We start from the raw sequence: 19958 nt of genomic DNA, 5'->3' as shown, positions 1-19958 counted from the left end.
TTTCTCCTGCCTGTCCAGTGGGATTTATGTTAACATCATTCTGCACTCACCTAGAATGAAAATTTTGGAGTTCCTTTGACTCTTCGACTTTTAAATTTAATTCTCTGTCTCAAAATCAGCTGCCAATTCCTGTGAAGGATACTTCTGCAACGTTTCTTTCTCTACTTTTTTTTTTTTTTTATCAAAATGCCACAGCCAAGCTCACCTCATTACCTTTTACCTGAAGTATATTATTAAATATTCCCTTTATTAATATTTGTTCCATCTTCAATCATTATTTATTGTACTGCTATATTCTGCTTCCCAAAGCATGAAATCTTTTTTTTTTTTAAGATTTTATTTATTTATTTATTTGACAGACAGAGATCACAAGTAGGCAGAGAGCAGGTGGGGGCGGGGAGGCGGAGCAGGCTCCCTGCTGAGCAGAGAGCCTGATTCGGGGCTCAATCCCAGGACCCTGAGATCATGACCTGAGCTGAAGGCAGAGGCTTTAACCCACTGAGCCACCCCAGGCACCCCTTCTTTCTTTCTTTTCTTTTTTTTTTTTTAACAAACATTAGTGGAATAATTGGCAGATTTGAATGAATGTATAGATTACAGGTTAGATAATAGTACTGCATCCTTGTTAATTTCCTGATTTTGATCATTCGACTATGGTTATCTTAGAGACTGTCCTTGTATTTAGAAAATACACGTGGAAGTACTTATAGGACATTCTCCGTAACTTCCTCGCAAAAGTTGAAAAATCATATGTATATATATCAGAAAGATACATATGCATATGTGGAGAAAGAGGATGGTAGCATAAAGCAAATATGGGGAAAAGTGATATTTTGGGAACCTGGGTGAAGCATATATGTGAATTCTTTGTTCTATTTTTACAACTTTTCTTGAGCATGAAATCATCTCAAAAAGTTTTCCAAAGTCATTAGGGAGATAGGGAGAATTCTGTGTGCTTTCTCCTGGGTTTTGCTGTGAACCTTAAACTAACTCCCCCTCCCCAAAATAGTCTTAACAAAAAATGTCTAAAAGTCATTAGACTCAGGGAGGGTGTATTAGTGATTCTTCTAAGCAAACATACCAGTGTCGTGTTTTGCTTAGTTGACAGTTCAGTCCCTTGAGCAAGCATTTATCTGTTAAGCACCTTACTATGTCTCAAAAGACAGAACACAAAGATAGATGTAGTAAATAAATTTGAGGTCTGAACAGTGCCCCCTCACTGTTTTTATCCTCACGTGGCATGTTGGTTTACTACAGTTTCCACCATCACAAGGAGCGGGGCTCAAGGGGAAGAGGTCCCAGGCTGAACTTACTGACTGTGAGAGGAAGCAGTGGTCAACGTGCTACTTGGCCTTCTCCCGTCTTTCTCCCGAACATCAGCGTTCAAGGCACTGGAAATTCTCTGTGACCCTGAGTTTGCTGCCTCAGAGCCTTGATTTGTCCCTGTGCTGAAGTGGGTAAAAGCTTATGTATCTGAGTTGGTGAATTCTATTTTCAGATAACCAAGTGGGCTTCTTTTTAAGCCTTGTTAGTGGATCCAGGGGGAAGCTATAAATTCTACATCTTGGTATGTTGAGGATGAAGCCTTGAGCAGCTTACCTCAAGACAATGGCTCAAACCAGAACTTCTGGGACTTGAATGCCGGGAGATATTCTGATATGTTAAATTTGACAATATCTGTTCTTGTCCATAAATCTATATTTGGTGACAAGTAGCTTCTGCATTTCCGAGTTATTCTTATCACACCAACCCTAGTGGTTGTTCCGGGGGTACTGTTCCCGGGGTACTGATGGCTGTCTACAGATGGCACCTCCTAAGTTTTAGGCTGGCAGATTACTTTCATTTAATTCCGTTCCACAAACTTGAGTTCCCATGAAGGATTAGGCAGGGATTTACACACTTCTATCAGCACAGTCTGATAGAAGGAACAGACATGTAAGAAAATAAATAGAACATGAAACTAATAAGCATAGTTACAAAGGACAGAGTTGGCCCTGAGAAGGAAATATTAACTGTAGGAGGAGGAAATTGAAGGAAAAGAGAACAAAGGAGTAAGAGACCCAAATCCTTATCTTCCATAACAGCAAGTCAATGAATATATTTGAAACTGGGTAATCTAAAAGTAGGGGTAGTAGCATGTTTATAACTACGATGGAGGTAAATAGTGAAAGAAAATTGAAGAAAACCGTATCTGGGAAACAGGTGTCTGAGGAAGGAAAGAAGTTTATTTTTCATTGTCAACCATGTAGTACTCTGAATCTTAAAAACTATATGTATTTGTTACTTTATTTAAAAAGACTTTTTAAAATCCTGCTTATTCTTTTAGGCTCAGATGTTGCCATTTCCATGTATCCTGTGCTATATAAGTAGACACATACACCCCTTCCTTTAAACTTACAAGGAAGTTGGAAGTTCTTTAAACTCCTGGTGTAACATTTATCGTATTCTGGTTTTACAGTATTTGTTTACTTTTCTTTTTCCCTCTGCTAGATTATTAGACTTTTAGAAGCAGAAACTGTTCATCTCAAAATTTCCCTTAGTGCTCTCAATTCCTTTAGTTGTTGTTGGCCTAAGTGAACTGAGTGTTTAGCTGTGTTGTTTGTCAGCTCCCATCTTGGATCCTTGGTAGCATGAAAATTCAAATGTTCTAACTCAAATATGTAGAGGTGCCAGCTGCTAAGCATTATTTATATCATTTTTTTGCAAGTGTAATTCATCTAGTGCTCTTGAATCTGATTCAGTGGATTTGAGTAGAATACTCTGCCTTTAAGAGCACATTCTGGATTACTGATAATTCGAATTTTTGTTTCTTAAAAATGAGAAGCTAGTTTCTCATTCAGATAGCCACCAGTATTGGGTAGATTTATTTCCATTATTTATTTGTTTGTTTGTTTGTTTTTTTACATCCCACAAGAACTCCTTTTATTTGCTTCCAAGAGGACTGGTATTGAATGCATTTGATACTTCACCATATTAGGGGATTAGTTGTTTTAATATTTTAATCCCACAGTGATCAAACAGAGTAATAAAAGTAGATTGGTCTTGAGGGAGCATTTGCTCTGCCCTCCTGGCTGTTTCCTAAGGCAAGAGAGTATCCAAGCTATTCTAGGCAGATGGTAGGGGAGGCTTTCTGTTAAAGCACAGCCGTGTTCCCACACCAACCCCTACTTAAAGCAATATATATTTCGCACGCCTCACCATGTCCTTTCAAGAGTTCAGGGTTCTTAAACCCAACCTTTTCTGTGTAACTCAGCCATATTTTTAGTCCCTTTTCTCCTTATAAAGATAATTCAAATGTCCTCCAGCCCTATGGCTCTTGCTAACATATCCTTAGATTGAGTAGGCCTGATTTTAAATTTATGGAGAGTATATAAGTTAAAAAGTAATGCAATAATTCCCCCAAACCATTTGACTGCTATTCAGTGTGGTAGAAATGAGCAAAGAGCGCTACCTATATTGCAAAGCTGTTTTAAGATAGTATTAAATTAAAAGTAAAAAGTCAGTAACTTGTAATGCCATTCATTTAAAAAGTAAAATCCAATTTTTAAACTTAAGTTTTAAATCTTAAAACATTCCTCTAGTATCAAGATGAAGTGTAATGGACTTCCCTGAAAAATCCAACTATTTAAGGACATCTAATTTGGAGGAAACAGAAAGAAATGATTAAATTTCCTGAATAGTTAAGCTTCCTGCATAGTGTGGGCACAGCTCTCTTGTGCCTGGAACTGTGCGGGCTATGGATTGTGAGGCCTTCTGCTTGGGGTCCGCCCCGTACATACATCGTTCATGAGTCATGACTCCCCTTTTGTGTGTGCTTCTCTCTGGGATTCCTGTCATTTCAACTGCTGTGGTCGTCCTGATATCTGCCCTTTCGTTCTTCAGCCAGTAAGACTGCATATTCCCATGTAAATTTTAGGCCTCCCTGTGTGGCGCTTACTGGGAATTATCCTCAGGTAAAAAGCTGGAAAAAATGGAAAAACGCACCCAGTGCCATTCCTGTCTTCCCAGTGTTGACTCTCCTCCAGTATCTCCTTGTTTTTAGTCACTCCCCAGTGCTTTCCACTAATTACTTTTTGTGTTTTGTCCAGAATTTATAATTGTTACTTGTGAACTACTCTGCAATTAGGAAAAAACATAACTCACCTCTTATTTTAATGGCTCTCATAAGTCAGAGGGAGAGCTGCAGCTAAATCTCAGATTTTAAGAGGTAAAAGAATAGATTTTTGCCCTCCAGTGTGGCCTTTTTGGCCTTTTACAGTAGTACTGCATTGTGCCAAAGTGACTATACACACAGGTACTGAAGGCACATGGTGGTACTTAGTTAAAAGATGTTTATCTGGGGACACCTCTGGCTCTTGATCTCAGCTCAGGTCTTGATCTCAGGGTCATAACCTTAAGCCCCACATTGGGCTCCATGCCCAGTGTGGAGCCTACTTAAAAATTTTTTTTTTAATTTAAAAATTGGGACATCTGGGTGGCTTACCCAGTTGAGCGGCTGCTTTTGGCTCAGGTCATGATCCCAGGGTGCTGGGTTTGAGCCCCATGTCGGGCTCCCTGCACAGGGAGCCTGCTTCTCCCTCTCGCTGCAGCTCCCTCTGCTTGTACCCTCTCTCTCTGTCAAATAAATAAAATCTTATAAATAAATTTTTAAAAATTATCTATTTAAAAATGTTTATCTGTATAATTTAGAATAATTTTATTAAGATTAATATTGAGATGAAAACACAAGATCTCTGTATACTTAAAGAGAACTCATAGATGGATCCCCAAGAATATGTCCCCAGATCTGCATATCCCAATTGTGAAGTACTGCTAGCTCTCCTCTAAAGCAGAGCATCTGACTCTATTATTCTCCAGTTCAAAGACTTTCCATGAGGGAGGCCTGGGTGGCTCACTCTGTTGGGGTTTGGATTTTAGATTTTGGTTCAGGTTGTGATCTCAGGGTCATGGGATGGAGCCCCATGTGGATTCCGCACTGAGCGGTGAGTCTGCTTGAGATTCTCTCTCCCTCTGTCTCCATCAGGTGCTTGTGCTCACCTGTGCAAAATGAATAAATCTTAAAAAATCTTTCCATGAGAGGCATTCTCATAAATTGCTAGTGGGAATGTAAATTGGTATAATCCTTAAGACAATTTGATAGTATTTTTCAAAGTTACTAATGTATTTAATATTGATTTAGCAGTTTTATATTTGGAATTTTACCCTGTAGATATTCTTGTAACCATATGAGTGGACATTTGCCTAATGTTATTCATAGCCACATTGTTTAGAATAACAAAAGATGAGAAACTGTCCATCATTAGGGAGTAAGAGGAATTTCATGTTTACTGTGTATTACAAGATTACAGTGAAATTAGAAAAAATTTTTTTACAGAATGATAAGGAAAATATAATCTATAAAAAAACTGTGTTTAGAGGAAAATTTGTAGCCTTAAAAAGCTACTATGAGAAAAGAAAAAAACTGAAAATGAGTGATCAAAATGTCTATCTCAAGAAGTTAGAAAAAAAAAGCAAATTAAATACAAAGATAGTAAATAAAAAGCAGAGAATCATGAAGGAGAAATTATTAAAATTGAAAACATACAGAAGAAAGAATAACACCAAGAAATTGTTTTTTTAAAAACACTATTAAAATCGATCAACTCCTGGCAAACCTGATGAAGAATAAAAGAAGGCCAATGCTGCCAATATCAGGAATGAAAAAGGGGACATTGCTACAGATTCTATAGTCATTAAAAGAACAATAAAGGACATTATGTACAATTCTTTCAGAGGATGGAAAAGAAGGGATGTTTCTGATCTGTTTTATGAGACCAGCATAACTTTGATCTCAAAACCTGAACCAAGGATATTATAAGAAGGAAAATTTACACCAAATATCTTACATGATCATAAATGCCAGATTAACCCAGTGATATATAAAAAATACATCAGATTATGTACTGAGAGTATATATTCCTCGAATTAAAGTTTCACTTAACATTAAAAATCAGTCAATTTAATTCATCACATTATCAGAATAAAAAAAGAAATTACATAAGCATGTCAATAGGTGTAAAAAAAAATTGATAGTGTTAACTCCCATTCATGATAACGAAGAAAATCCTTAGCAAACTAGGAATAGAAGGGGAGTTCTTTAATTACATTAATAGTAATGGCAGGCACAAAAAAACCTATAGTAAATATCGTACTTATTGGTGAACTATTGAATGTTTCCCCCTGAAAGATGAGAAATGAGGGACAAGGGAGTTCTTACTACCACTTCTTTTCAGTATTGTTCTGATCAGGCAATGTGACAGTCTCTCTCAAATGGATAAATAAAACATTTAAAAAAGAAAGAAAGATAGATAGATGTTTGCCTAATGGCTAAATTCTGTAGATTCCAAGTCCACTGTGGGGGAAGTAGTCTGTGGAAAAAGCCTTAGGAGCTTGCATAGCCTCTGTAACTCCCCCCCCCCCCCCCGAGGGATCTGCATTCTTAGTTAAAATGGGGAGAGGAAAAAGAGGAGAAAATAAAATTCTTGGAATATTATTTCTAATTTGAGGGCTCCTTAAAATTCAAAGAGTAGAAGGTACCCTTTGAAGGAATGGAAAGACAAACTTGTTTAAATAGCCTCGGGCTGGCTTATTTGAAATTGTGTCTCTGTGTCTCTGCTCTTCTGATTAGATCAGTATTAATATTAAGACTCTTGAGAATCTCTGTCAGGAATTCACCTTTACAGTCCTTGGTAACCACATTGATCTTTTCACATGACTGGCTTGAGGCTGGCTTCATTGTAGCCCCACTGGTACAGAAGTACACACAGCACACAGACTGTCTGAGTAGAGTATTATGCTGTGCACAAATAGTCATGGATCGTCAGACCCTTATGACAGCTGTAGGTCCAGTCCAGTCACTACCGCTGTTGCTGAACCCAGAAGACTTTAAAGCACAAAGTATTTATCATTTAACCCCCACCATCCTGCCAATGTATGCCAAGTTACGCCACCAGCCTCTGCCCACTAGTATACACATATAACAACTTTGTAAGGTAAATACTGTTATTAACCCCATTTTACAGATGATGGAACTGAGTTGTACAAAGGTTAAACCATTTTCCCCAAGTCACGTAGTCTGCAAATACTGTAGAGGCAGAATTCAGCCTCGGGCAGTCTGTCCCAGAGTCTGCACTCTTAGTCATTATGCCGCACTACATTCTGGGATTATTTTAATTATGCCTAAAACTCTCCACACATTAAAAACAAACAAACAAACAAACCCAAGGGGTGCCTGGGTGGCTCAGTTGGTTAAGCAGCTGCCTTCGACTCAAGTCATGATTCCAGGATCCTGGGATCCAGTCCCGCATCGGGCTTCCTCCCTCTCCCTCTGCCTGCTGCTCTGCTTACTTGTGCTCTCTCTCTCTACCTCTCTGTCAAACAAATAAATAAAATCTTAAAAAAAAAAAAAAAAAAAAGGCAAAACCCAAAACAAAGCCCCTACTGTTTGTGGAAGGGAATGTCAGCCATGGAGCCCCACTCTCACTGTAGTGAGGCATGAGAACAGGAGAGAGTGCAGAGGTAAACGTTTTGAGTTGAAAGAGATCTTCCAATTACCTAGGAGTATAGGCATTAAAGGGGCTAAGAAATACTAGCCTATGGGATGATTTTATGTAGTGTAAGCATTTCGAGTATTTTTTCTCTTTAAAAGTTGTGATGGGGGCGCCTGGGTGGCTCAGTGGGTTAAAGCCTCTGCCTTCAGCACAGGTCATGATCCCAGGGTCCTAGGATCCAGCCCTGCATCGGGCTCTCTGCTCAGCAGGGAACCTGCTTCCTCCTCTCTCTCTCTGCCTGCCTCTCTGACTACTTATGATCTCCATCTGCCAAATAGATGAATAAAAATCTTAAAAAAAAAAAAAAGTTGTGATGTTCTTTAATTCCTCTTTCTGTGGTTAGCTCTTTCAAAGCAAAAGAAAATCTCATTCTGGTAGGAGATCTTATAGTAGCAAGCTGAAACATGAAGTTTCTGGACCTTAGGATCTCCTACCCCATTAAAATATTTAATAAACCAGAACATTTCTGTATTACTGCCATAGAGCAATATAGTGTTATAGTTAGGGGAATAGAAAGGTGACTAAGATTGGGAAACTTACTTCTGTGTAAATGAAACTATAGTTTGGTTACCTTTCATCCTTTTCAAATTTTTGAAAGCAAAAAAAAATTTTTTTAAAGATTTTATATATTTGACAGACAGAGATCACAAGTAGGCAGAGAGAGAGAAGGAAGCAGGCTTCCCACTGAGCAGAGAGTCCAGTGTGGGGCTCGATTCCAGGAACCTGGGATCATGACCAGAGCCAAAGGCAGAGGCTTTAATCCACTGAGCCACCCAGGCGCCCCTTGAAAGCAAAATTTTTAATCAAAACTGTGATTTCCTGAAATTGACTTTTAATAGTTTTTTTCCATACCATAATTTTCCTTCATTTCTTCTCTTCTTTTTCCTGCCCATGGATACTTATATTGGGGTGTTAAAATATCCCAAATGTGATATTTAAGTGTTTAAATAACAAGAGGAAGGGATCTGATTATAATGCAATTCATAAATAATATTCCTTATGATTATTTTTATGCAAATGACCATGCTACATGAGTAGTTTTTAAGAAGCCTTTGAAGGAGTCTGAGCATAGACATCCTGGTCATTTGGAATCCTTTGTACTACTTGATTCGTCTGGACATTGTGTTCTTCCGATAAACTGTAGAAGCTGTTGAATGTTTTTATGATGGGTATGCCTCATTATAATCTTCAAATCCTTACTGAGTGACTGACACACATTTTGCCTAAACTTGAAAGAGTAATATAGGCCCCTTTGTAGAATGCCAAGTAGTAGACACTGGCCCAAGATCGAAAATCATCTTGGACTTTTCAGAAATAACAGGACAGCTTCCTAAAGAACATGGTGGCTCAGAGTCATGTCAACTTGCATGCCCTTCCAGAACTCCAGTAGAATGACACTGAAGAGGTTTCTTTAAAGTGTAAACCCACGAGGATGAGGAAAGTAGGAAAAGCAATAGTAACAAAAGTCGGAAGTCGGGAAACAGATGAGCAGTCAGAACCCTAAGCTGGCGGCGGGGGGCAGGGATGGCCAGGAGCCAACCTTACGCCACAGAACTGAAAAACTGGCAGGATCAGTGCCCGTGGAAATAAGGTTGAAAGGGTTGTTACACTTGGGTCTGGTTGAAATCCATTGAGGAACTCAGATCCCTAGCACTCCTACCCTCCATCCCACAGCTGGGCGATTCTTCGTTCCCTGCTGTGGCGGGAACTGGAGGCTTACTTGGAGAGGGAACCAGAGGCTCTGTGGTCGCACAGATACCTTGCACAGCTGAGGCAAAGGTCCCACAATGAAAATGGCATGGTTAAGTGATGTCATGGCACCAGGTGCTGAGATCCCAGGCCTGCTCTCTCCATCTGCTGCCAGAAAGCCAACAACTAGGCCTTCACTCTCTGGGCAGGATGCTAGAGGATCTTCTTCTGTGGCAACGGCAAGTTCACAAGGAAAGGCTGACTTAAATGGCCCAACCGGATAATCCTCTGTGCAGCTCCGGTCAACAAACTACACTCAGCGCTGAGAGCCGTCAGTCTGCTGTGTAATCCCTGTCCGTAAATGTGCGTCAGCGACAAAAGACTCACTGGGTAACTTGGTCATCTGATCGGCCTCTGCTGTGAAAGATGGACACAAAAACAAACAGAAGAAAGTGACTTGTTGGAATGGTATAGGAAAAGCACAGCTGCCAGAAATCCGGCTAGTTCCTTAACCCTCCTCTCTGTACTTTCCTGCATGTTTTAAAGTTTCTATTCTAGCTCTCATAGAGATAAGATACTGTAACAATAAAACAACAATATTGTACTATTATAGCAAAAACAATAACAGTAAAACTATGAAAAAGGAACATTCGAAGAGCTCTTAGAAATTAACAATATGAGAAAAGAAGCAAAAACTCAGTAGAAAAAAGAAAAGATTAGAAATTAAGTAAGAAACCCCTAGAAAGGAAGACACAAAGACAGAGATGGAAGAAAGTGAACTGCACCCCTGAATCCTCTATCTGGTCCAATTGTCAGCCAGGTGTGAGGACAGAAAAAAGACATCGGCAGAAATGCAAGATTTCAAGAGAACCCTTTATCTCCAGAAACCACTGGAGGACATGCTCCATCAGAAGAAAAAGGAAGACATGGGATGTAGGAAACATTAAATGTATTTTAGGAGAATCACCAAGACAGAGTAAGGGGCCTCGGCAGGATGAAAAACTACAGGCAACAAACCCATAGCATAGGTGAAATGTATTCCGGAAGATAAAAATGAAAGAATGTCTGATGCACACAAACGCCTTGAGAGAAGATCTAGAGCACTGGTCAGTCTGGCTCACTGCCTGGTTTTTAAATACAGTGTTACCTGGACATAACTGTACCCATGTACTTGCACCTGGTCTACGGCTGCGTTCACACTACCGAAGCGGAGTTGAATAGTTGCGACAGGTACCATAAAGTCTGCTGAGTCCAAATGCTTTCTCTCTGGCCCTTTAAGAAAAAGTTGGCAGACATGCTCTAGAGAATTGACTCTAGATGGACAAGAGCTTATGGTTGAATTAGTTCTCTATACAGAGAAAATGATGTAACTGCTAAAGTTAGGGAGAACAAAAACTAGACAGGAAAGGAAGAGTAGCGTTGATTGACTACATGGCTTAGCTTTGAATATATGTACGTGATTATAGTAATGTGAAGGTCTACTACTCTGCTCATTGCAGTTACCCTACAGCTGCATCGGGGAGATGGGACGGATGTGAATGAATGTGTGGTGGGAGAGGGAAGAAGGTGCTTACTCCTCCTCTACCATAGTGGGAGGTCAGTAGGCTGGCCCTAAAACTGAAGAGGAAACATATAGATATAAAAATCCTTGGTTCAAAGAGGTAAAAATCAGTTCTTCTGGGGAGAGAGAAACAACGGCAGTGGGATGGGGACCACTATTTTTTCAACAAACCTTTTGCAGGCTTTTAAAACTGTGCCTCTTTATACCGTTGATTAAAATGAACTCCCCCACAAAACTGGAAAACAAACAAGAAACTTCAGCATCAGCAACTACATAGTATGTACTCGAGCTGCCCTTTTCTGCCCTTGAGTCTCGCAGATGGGTATCCCTAATCATCCCGGCCCGTTTCCTGGTGATTCGGGACCCATTCACAGAATCTGCACATTCGTACTCCCGTAAGAGGTGGCCCGGCTCAGGAAACCTCTGCCTCTGATACAATTCAGACACCAATTTAGGCAGATTCTGTCTGGTTCACAGACATTTCCTCCAAAAGAGCATTGCTAAAATGCATTATTCGGCCATGCCTCTGACTATGCTTAATGTCCTACAGTAGCCGCATTTTATTTTATTCTATTTTATTTTATTATTTTATTTTGTTTTGTTTTATTTTTTAAAGATTTATTTATTTAATTGAGAGAAAGAGAGTGTGTGGGTACCTGCGCCAAGTAGGGAAGCAGACTCCCTGCTGAATAGAGCACTACCCCAGCGGGGCTCGCTCTCTGCACTGGGAGATCTGACCCCACCTGACACCAAGACGCCCAGTGGACTGAGCCACTCATGCACCCCAGTAACTACAGTTTAAAATCTCATCTATTCTGAACACCATTTCTTCTTAAACCCATAAGCATGGGAAGAGTTATTTCTCAGTAATTATTTGTAGCTATAGGACAGTTTATTAGTATTTTCTCATCATCTGGCACTGGACCTAACGTACAATAGGCTGGCAAATGTTTGAATGAATGAATGGACTCTGTTGTATAGTCAACAATTTTTTAAAAACCAAGATGCCCTGAGGGACGCCTGGGTGGCTCAGTTGGTTGGGTGGCTGCCTTCGTTTCAGGTCATGATGCCAGGGTTCTGGAATTGAATTCCGCGTCAAGCTCTTTGCTCAGTGGGGAGCCTGCTTCTCCCTCTGCCTCTGCCTGCTGCTCCCCTTGCTTGTGCACTCTCTCTCTCTGTCAAATAAATAAATAAAATCTTTAAAAAAAGAGAGAGATTCCCTGAGAAGCTGTAGAAATGAACCCTTGCCAAAGCCACAGGTGATTCCATAACTTTCTTCAGCATTTCAGTCACCAAAGGTAAGTTGTGCTTCTGAATGATTTTGATTTCTGAATTAAAAGTAGTTTTCGCTTCTTTTCTAAATCTTCATAGGATCTTTCCAATTAAAGATGTACCCCTGGAGACGGATGGCCTTGCTGATTGGCTCTATCAACGTTTTATTGAAAAAGAAGAACTCTTATCACATTTTTATGAAACAGGTACACAGTATCCTATTATGTATATTTCTGAAGTTGATTATTCCAAAGATATACTTTAGGGGAGATAACCATTTTTTCATTCTTCAGATACCCTAAAGGAATCAAACTATTTCTATATTTAAGAATTCCAGCTTAGAATATTCATTAGGACAGTGTTAATGTAAAATTTATTCAGGCCTTTACTTCAGCAGCCAGTGTTCAAGATCACATGATGAGTAAAATGTACAAGTGGAACGAATTCAAGACAGTACACAGTATGTAGAAGACTACAGTCGTACGTGTACAATTACACGGGCTGTTTTATGAAATAGCAAATAACATTTGTGGTTTGGCATTGTATGTGATTGTTTATAAGACCGTCATCTAAAAAATACCCTTTGAGATCATTTTGAACTGCGTTTTTACATGCTTATTCTTTTCTTTACATATAGGGATAAGGCTTACTTTTTACATTTTCACGGATATGACCTTATACTTTTCTTCTTGAGAGAAAAAAGTCAATTTACTGGAAGTTCCCTTACCTATACTTAATATTCTCTACCTTATGTGAAAACTGCGATGCGTTGAAACAGCCATAGGAAGGGGGGAGGGGGAGGGAGGAAGAGAGGAAGTTAGGAAAGAAGGAAATCAGCGCTGGCAGAATGCCAGGCATTACCAAAGTACTTTCACAAATAACTACATATGTTGTAGGCTTATTCTCTGGAACCTACATTAGGAAAAGAAAAAGGGGAAGAGAAAGTTGTTTTAGGTCAGATGATAGCTGTGAGATTTTAGATTAACAGAAAGTGCTGTTTTCTCCCCACTTCGATTTTTTTGGTTCAGAATTAATGTTCACGTTAAATCAAACTGTGGAAGGCCTAATGGTGCACAAAGGCTGATACTGTTAATTACCTTTAATGCTTCTGTTTTTGTGTTTAGGATTGTTTCACATTACCCACAACAGTATTCCTTCTGGATCCCAAGGTTTTGACCCCAGAGCTGTGGGCTAGTGCATACTCATATGACAGGGGCTGGGTGCTGTGCTTGTCTCTAGAATTCTTAGGAAGACTCCTTCAACAAGATGCCCCTCTCCGCCATGTTCAGTCCTTGGTCTTACTCTCAAAATCTCTTTGAAGATAAAATAGGATAGATGTGTAAGAAGGCATGTGGTGATTCAGAGTCAACAAGATCTTTCTTCTTTCTCAGTCTTTGCCTCTTGCTTTATGATATTTAGCCTAAATTGTAGCAACAATAATGGAAGTCTCTTTTTAAGAAAGCTATTGTATAATAGACCTTGAAACTTGAAAGTGTTCTCTGTAAATTGCTTGTGAGAAGCAAATCCCGGCCTGAATCCGCTTACTCAAAGGGATTACCAGCAAGGACAAAGACCATTTGAAATGCTGAAGTGTTATCACGATGACCTTAGTAATATTGCCCTGAAGCGGTCTAGCTTTCCCTTCTAGAAAAGAATTTGAAGATATCTGTTTACTTTGTCTTTCTCCTTTTAATTACTAAGATAATATTTCATAAATAATATTCCCTTTCGAAAAGAATACCAACGATTTACCACGGCTTTTTTTTGTGGCAGAAACATTTAACTTGTAAATGGAGGAATTGGTGTCAATTATGTCATTTCAGAAATTATTTAAAATCAATTTCAGAGCACTTGAGTGGCTCAGTTGGTTAAGTGTCTGCCTTTAGACCCTGGAATTGAGCCCCGCATCGGGCTCCCTGCTCAGTCTTCAGTCTGCTTCTCTCTTTCCCTCTACTGGTCCCCTTGCTTGTGCTCTCTCTCTCCTGCTGTCAAATAAATAAAATCTATCTATCTATATATATATACATATGAATATATATATTCATGTATATATATTCATATGTATATATATATTCATGTATTCATATATACATGTATATATACATGTATATATATATTCAATTTCACACATCTTGTGTCCTAGCCACTGTAGAACTCTCTAAGGTTACAGTGGAAGCAAGGCAGCCAGAGTGGCTACTCTCATGCAGCTTAAATTCCAGAAGGAGACAGAGAGTAAACAAGTCTGTAGAAAAAAGAATAGATAGACCTGGATCATTACAGATCATGGAAAATGCTAAGAAGGAAATAAACGGTGGAGAAGACTGTGACTGACTTGGGGGGATGGCACCGATGGTATTTTTTCTGATACTGAAAGAATGCAGATGTGGTTGCCTTTCCCTGAGATGAGGAAAGGCATCTTAGGCAGGAAGAATAAATGCAAATGTTCAGAGGTAGGAAAGGGCTCAGCAGTTCGAAAATTGTATTTCAAATGAGATCTCTCTTCAGGAACAATGAGAAGTCACAGACGATGATTTAAAAAACCAACAACAACAATTCTAAGTGAACTAATATTCGACTTTTGTTCCAGGAGATCTTACTACCACAGTAAGTAAATGAATATTTCTGTCTTGTCTTTTAGGAGCTTTTCCACCTCCCAAGGGCCATAAGGAAGCTGTTTCCCGGGAGATGACCCTCAGCAATATGTGGATATTTCTCATACAGTCTTTCGCATTTTTGTCAGGCTACATGTGGTATAACATCATCCAGTATTTTTACCATTGCCTATTCTAGGAATTGACTTGGACTTGTCAAGGTCACCATAGGAGTTCAGACTTTCATAAGTGTGCATTATTTTACATGTGCAAATCACAATATAAAAAAAATAAGCAAAGGAAATTCAATGGATGGATTAATATTTATCCCCCTTTGGGATATTTTAAAACTCTACTAAAATGAGGATCAGTAATATAATGACCTGCTAATATGTTTTAAGGACCTTTCACGTTTTAAAAAGATACACTCTACCACACACTTTAGCAAACACCACATTTGGAGAAGAGGAAATCATAAACTCATTGTAGAAGACCGTCTGAGAGAAACTCCGTTGCCACCAGACATCCTTGATGACCTAGTTCCAGCTCAAGAGAGTTGTATTTTTTCCTCTTAGCTAGTCGTCTCTATCAGGGCAGAGCTGTAGAGCGCCCTCATTTCCACCAACTCTGGCTGTGTGTCTAGGAGCCTAGAGGGGAGCTGGGCAGCACCCTCAAGAACTGTTCCCCTGCGGTTCACAGTGACACTCCGGTGTCCGGCACAGCACGCCCGTGGGGGAGAAGCAGTGTCCACTGGACACGTTCCGGTACTAGAATGTGTTCCTAAAAAGGCTAGCTCAATCCAACATCGTGTTTACATGCGCTAGTACTTTCCCTTAAATGAGGGGGGTCACTTGATTTCTCTTTTCATATAGAGGCATATCATAGACTGATAATTGTCTTTTACCAAATGCACTTTTATCAGATGCATATATAGCAAAGGATTAGTAATATAGCCTGAAAACAAATGTCAGCATAATCAGTGAACGGGATTCTTGAGAGGCTCTCTCTCTCTGCGTGGGTACCGGGGCGCCCCCCGCACGGAGCGCCCACAGGAGCCTTCCGTCGGCTTAGAGGCTGTGTTCTGCCCACTTCGGCTTGTTAGCACCAACTGTATTTGGGGGGGCTGGAACAGATTAATGTGAAACATTATGATCAGTTTAAAATGATCAGTTTAAAGTGAGATAGGGGTTTTATTAGAAAAATAAGAGTAAATAAGAGTTAGAGCCAGACATAGGCTTAAAATGGTGATAAGTTCTCACATGGTACCCCCAAATCTGTGTTCTGTCATCACCTCAAGTTGCTGCCCACATCAGGGTGGTGTAACCATCAGACAGACCTGCACAAAAGGCTTCCCAATCTCTTTACAATCGCTTTAAAGAGGATAAAGTCAAGTTTCTATTTCTAGAGAACACTTTTTTCCCCTCCACTATGATTTACCTCACAGTTGAACCAGACTCTTCTCAGAAAGTGCTGGGATGGCCTCAGACCCTCACCCGCACTCCCAGCATTGAGACAGAGTTGGTGTTTGGTTTGGGATTGTAGGCTTTGAAGATCCTAGGAAGTCAGTGGCAGTTTCCTGTGATATGAGCGTTATAGATGCCCCGTTGTCACTAATCCTACAAATGGCAATTTGGAGAAGTAGGCCAGAAAAGAAAAATAGAGGCTAATGTTTTCTATTTTTAAATAAACCAAAAAAAAAAAAAAAAAAAAAACTGAAAAGATTGAAAAGATGTGAATTTTCTCCCAGTTATGTGGGAAAGGTAAAGCAACACCAAATACAAGCCCACAGCAGCTTCATCTTTGGGTTAATTCCATGCATATATGAAAGAGAATAATGTGTTAATGAAATACCTCATTGCATATTATGCTACTACTGGTAAAATGCAGAAGACAGTTATTGTATGTGCTTTGGTAGGGGTTGTTACAAGATGCAATTTTTCTTTTCTTTTTTTTTTTGGAAACCTAAGCATTTTACTGTTTTACAGGGACAGTGAGTAGGTGAAACTGATCTTGCGTCAGAGGCATGGACGGTGATAGGAAGCCTTAACGATGCTTCTGTTTGAGGTCCAGCAAACGCTGCTAGAATCCAGGCTGAATTGAAATTGTTCATTTGAGAGGTTAGTCAGATATCTGGGGAATAATGTGCTCACTGTCAAGTATGGCACACACAGTCCTAGCTAGATAGGCCTTTTTCCTTATCGCTAAAGCAAGCCACAGCAAGGGGTGGCCAGTTCTGTCAGGGCGAGAGAGGCATACACGCATGCGTAAACGCAGGTCAGGGCCACTTTTGCCAGCGCTGTCCTCCAAAGGAACATGCTATTGTTAATATATACTGTACACATTAAACCAGCTATGGTGTTAAAACGCTTTACTTTTCAAGCGCAGAGTCATGTCAACAGTCTGTAGAGTGACAGATACCAATAGATATGTGAGTTCATTTTTTGTGAGTTGTAATAGATGTGTCATGATCTATGTATCCCCCTCCAATTGTTAATAAGCGTGTTCTCTCTTTTTTGTTCATCCGAGAGCATCGATCGCGCTCTCCTTACCAGTAAGTGGAGGGCAGCAGCTTGCACTAGGGAATGTGGAGAGAGGGTTCTGTGGCAAATCAGGGAAGCAGCAATATGCCACTGTGTAGAAGTGAATAAAAATTCCAAATTTGTGAGATGAAAGGAGGTTTAGGGAATACACATTTTATTAAGGGGGGAGAGACTGAAACCGTGCTAGTGTCATACCAGTAGCTTGTAGTCTCAGCACGGCTTCGTCCCAGCAGAGGGGCGTGAGAACTCCCTTCTGGATCCTCTTCCGAACACGTCACAGTGATAGAGCACCTACCTGGTGGGCCATGGGCCGAGGGCAGGTGCAGCACATACGAAAATGACCACACCGGCGGTTCACTCTTCATGTGAGAAACTGTCGTTGCTGTTGAAATACACAGATATGATACATACAGACATACGATGGAGAAACCTATACACCAGTGGAAGATAAAGAAAAATGACAGAATGGAAAATGACGTTTCAGGTGGGCAAAGTTAGCTGAGAATCTAAATAGCTTTTTACAAAAAGAGGGCTCTGAGTTCAGTTCTGTCATATTATTAAGTAGATTTTAATCTTACAATCAAACATGACTTCCCCACAGTGAAGGAACTAGGGATTGCTGGGTAATTCATCCAGTGATACATCATAGTTCGCCAAAAATGTAATGTGTATTTATGAGTTTGAGGGGTTTTTTTTAATCAGGCTTTTTTGTTCTTCTAGAGATGCTTGCTGATTTTTAAAACAATGATTTTAATTGTTCATTAGTTTCTCTTGCTTATGTATTTATGACTGTGTTAATGAGTAGTGAAAGATTTGGGAAGACAGCTTCAGAAAGAGGGAACACAAAAGCCTAAATAATCCATGGACTAGAAAAGGAATCCCTGAATAATCAAGAGTTGGCGGTTTTGCAGTGATGCTCAAGCCTTTAATGGAAATGAGATGTGAAGTCACCCAACACAGGCCTCAGAGCATCGTCCTCATGTGACTCTCGTGGGGACTGATGTTAAGAATGCCTCTTCATTCTTTGTTCGTGTTACCCCTTGTGGGTTTGTCTTTAGTGACATTTTGACAATCACTTCCCTGAAGACTCTTGTGAACTAGTGGGACCTGGTCATAATCAGAGATAGCAGTCTTTAATCATGGACAGTCTTACTGGATTCTTTCGATATAAGGAAGTGTTATTTGCACTGCCGCATAGGAAGAGTGAGTTATTTTCTTCATGACACAGGATTTCACTCCAGAGTTACCATCATGAGGGGGTCTGCTCTGTTCCACAAGGATGACTAAAAATGGTTAGTCTTCCTTTTTTGCCATGTAATACTGGGAACCTTATGTCTGTTCACGTGAAAGGCCAAGTCCAAAGCAGAAGGTACACTGGTTTATGATATGAGGGGATGGAGACTAATGTGTTTGGGACCAAAACCACCAACATTGGACATTTCTAGATCACAGAGGGGCCGGGTGCTCTCTGGAGCAATCACTGGTTGGTGCTTTATTGCAATCATTTTGCATTGATCCTCAACAATTAGGAACTGGACCCTGGAAATAAGCTGAGGGTTGCTGAACTGCTGGGGGAGGGGGCACTGTAGCCATATGGAAGATAAAATTGGGGTTTTTCTGCAAAATTTCCATTGGAGGATTTTTACATTTAATATTTTTTAAAACAATTGAAAGAGCAAAAAATTTTAAGTGTATTCTAGTTGCAAAGTAGACACACATATTTTGAATGGCTTTATTTTTATTGTGTAGAACTGTTGAACACAGGACCGGTGCACAAGCTCTTTACACATGAGGGGTCTGCATTTTACAGTAACTTATCTCATGACTGGGTAATGAAACAGTTACACACGGACCTGCCATTGTTGCATTTAAGTGCTTTCATTTTCCTTACAGTTATTACAAAGTTGTATTTATTTTATACAGATGGGTTTTTCGTTTTCCTGATGCCATATGTTTACTTCAGCTTGTTGACCTGTTTCTCTTTCTTTGTTATCTGCATGTTGAAATGTATGCTCAGAATGAATGTAAAGGCTGTGGCAACTGTCTTTAATTTTTGTAAAGGGCTGGTCACACGCGGATCTGGTTTATGAATGCATACGGGTTATTTTAGTAACCGGATCACCTTTTCAGAAATTGAGATGTGAACACCAAAAGAAGCATTTTCTCGCAACAACAACAAAAAAATGAATAGCTGGTTCTATTTTTTTTTAACTTAGAAAAAATAAAGTTGATTTTTTTCAAGTAAAGTGCTTTTACTTCTTAGTGGTGGGGACGGGGTATTTGTGTGTTTCTGGAGGTATTTCCGCATGAACATCTGTGGACATGTACTTGGGAGCACACCGTGGCAGCTGGATGCTGAGGGCAAATTGAAAACCAAATGAAAAAAAAACAGTGTACTTCCTTCTTTGGTTTTAAACTCTTTCCTCCACTCCTTCCCTACTCTCCCCCTTGGTATGGTGGAGATACTGCTATCCTGGTGGTATACTGGTAAATGTTGAACAGGCCGTTCTCCTGGGGGAAAAAAAAATGATGTGTGCAAATGCACATAAGATGGCTATAAATTTTCCTGATACAAGAATATAGAACACAATTAATAGATAATAATAAAATATACTTAATTGTAAGTTCTGTATGGCCAAGTGATTCTCCCAGGATGCTTTAGTTGAGTTTGCTAAATTCTTGTCACCAACCTGTGATGTGAAAAATGGAATAACAT

The 19958-nt window shown here is 39.8% G+C and overlaps 1 protein-coding gene across 7 annotated transcripts in view; it reads left to right on the top strand.

The window, feature by feature from the left end:
• The window catches only part of LPGAT1 (lysophosphatidylglycerol acyltransferase 1), an 84827-nt gene extending 65339 nt beyond the window's left edge, over nucleotides 1-19488 (top strand). For 6 of the 7 annotated variants that reach the window (XM_059412615.1, XM_059412617.1, XM_059412614.1 and 3 more), the window contains exons 7-8: nucleotides 12211-12317; nucleotides 14750-19488. In XM_059412615.1, the coding sequence (XP_059268598.1) occupies nucleotides 12211-12317; nucleotides 14750-14901 (259 nt within the window). In that variant the 3' untranslated portion in view covers nucleotides 14902-19488. Of the gene's footprint in view, nucleotides 1-1257; nucleotides 1740-12210; nucleotides 12318-14749 lie in introns of those variants that run through there. The other variant, XM_059412612.1, reaches the window with a different exon arrangement.
• Nucleotides 19489-19958: the final 470 nt, after the last annotated feature.

This window comes from Mustela nigripes, chromosome 10 (assembly GCF_022355385.1).
Source record: "Mustela nigripes isolate SB6536 chromosome 10, MUSNIG.SB6536, whole genome shotgun sequence".
Taxonomy (NCBI): Eukaryota; Metazoa; Chordata; class Mammalia; order Carnivora; family Mustelidae; genus Mustela; species Mustela nigripes.
The sequence above is the reverse complement of the archived record's forward strand: the minus strand, read 5'-3'. Positions and strand labels throughout refer to the sequence as shown.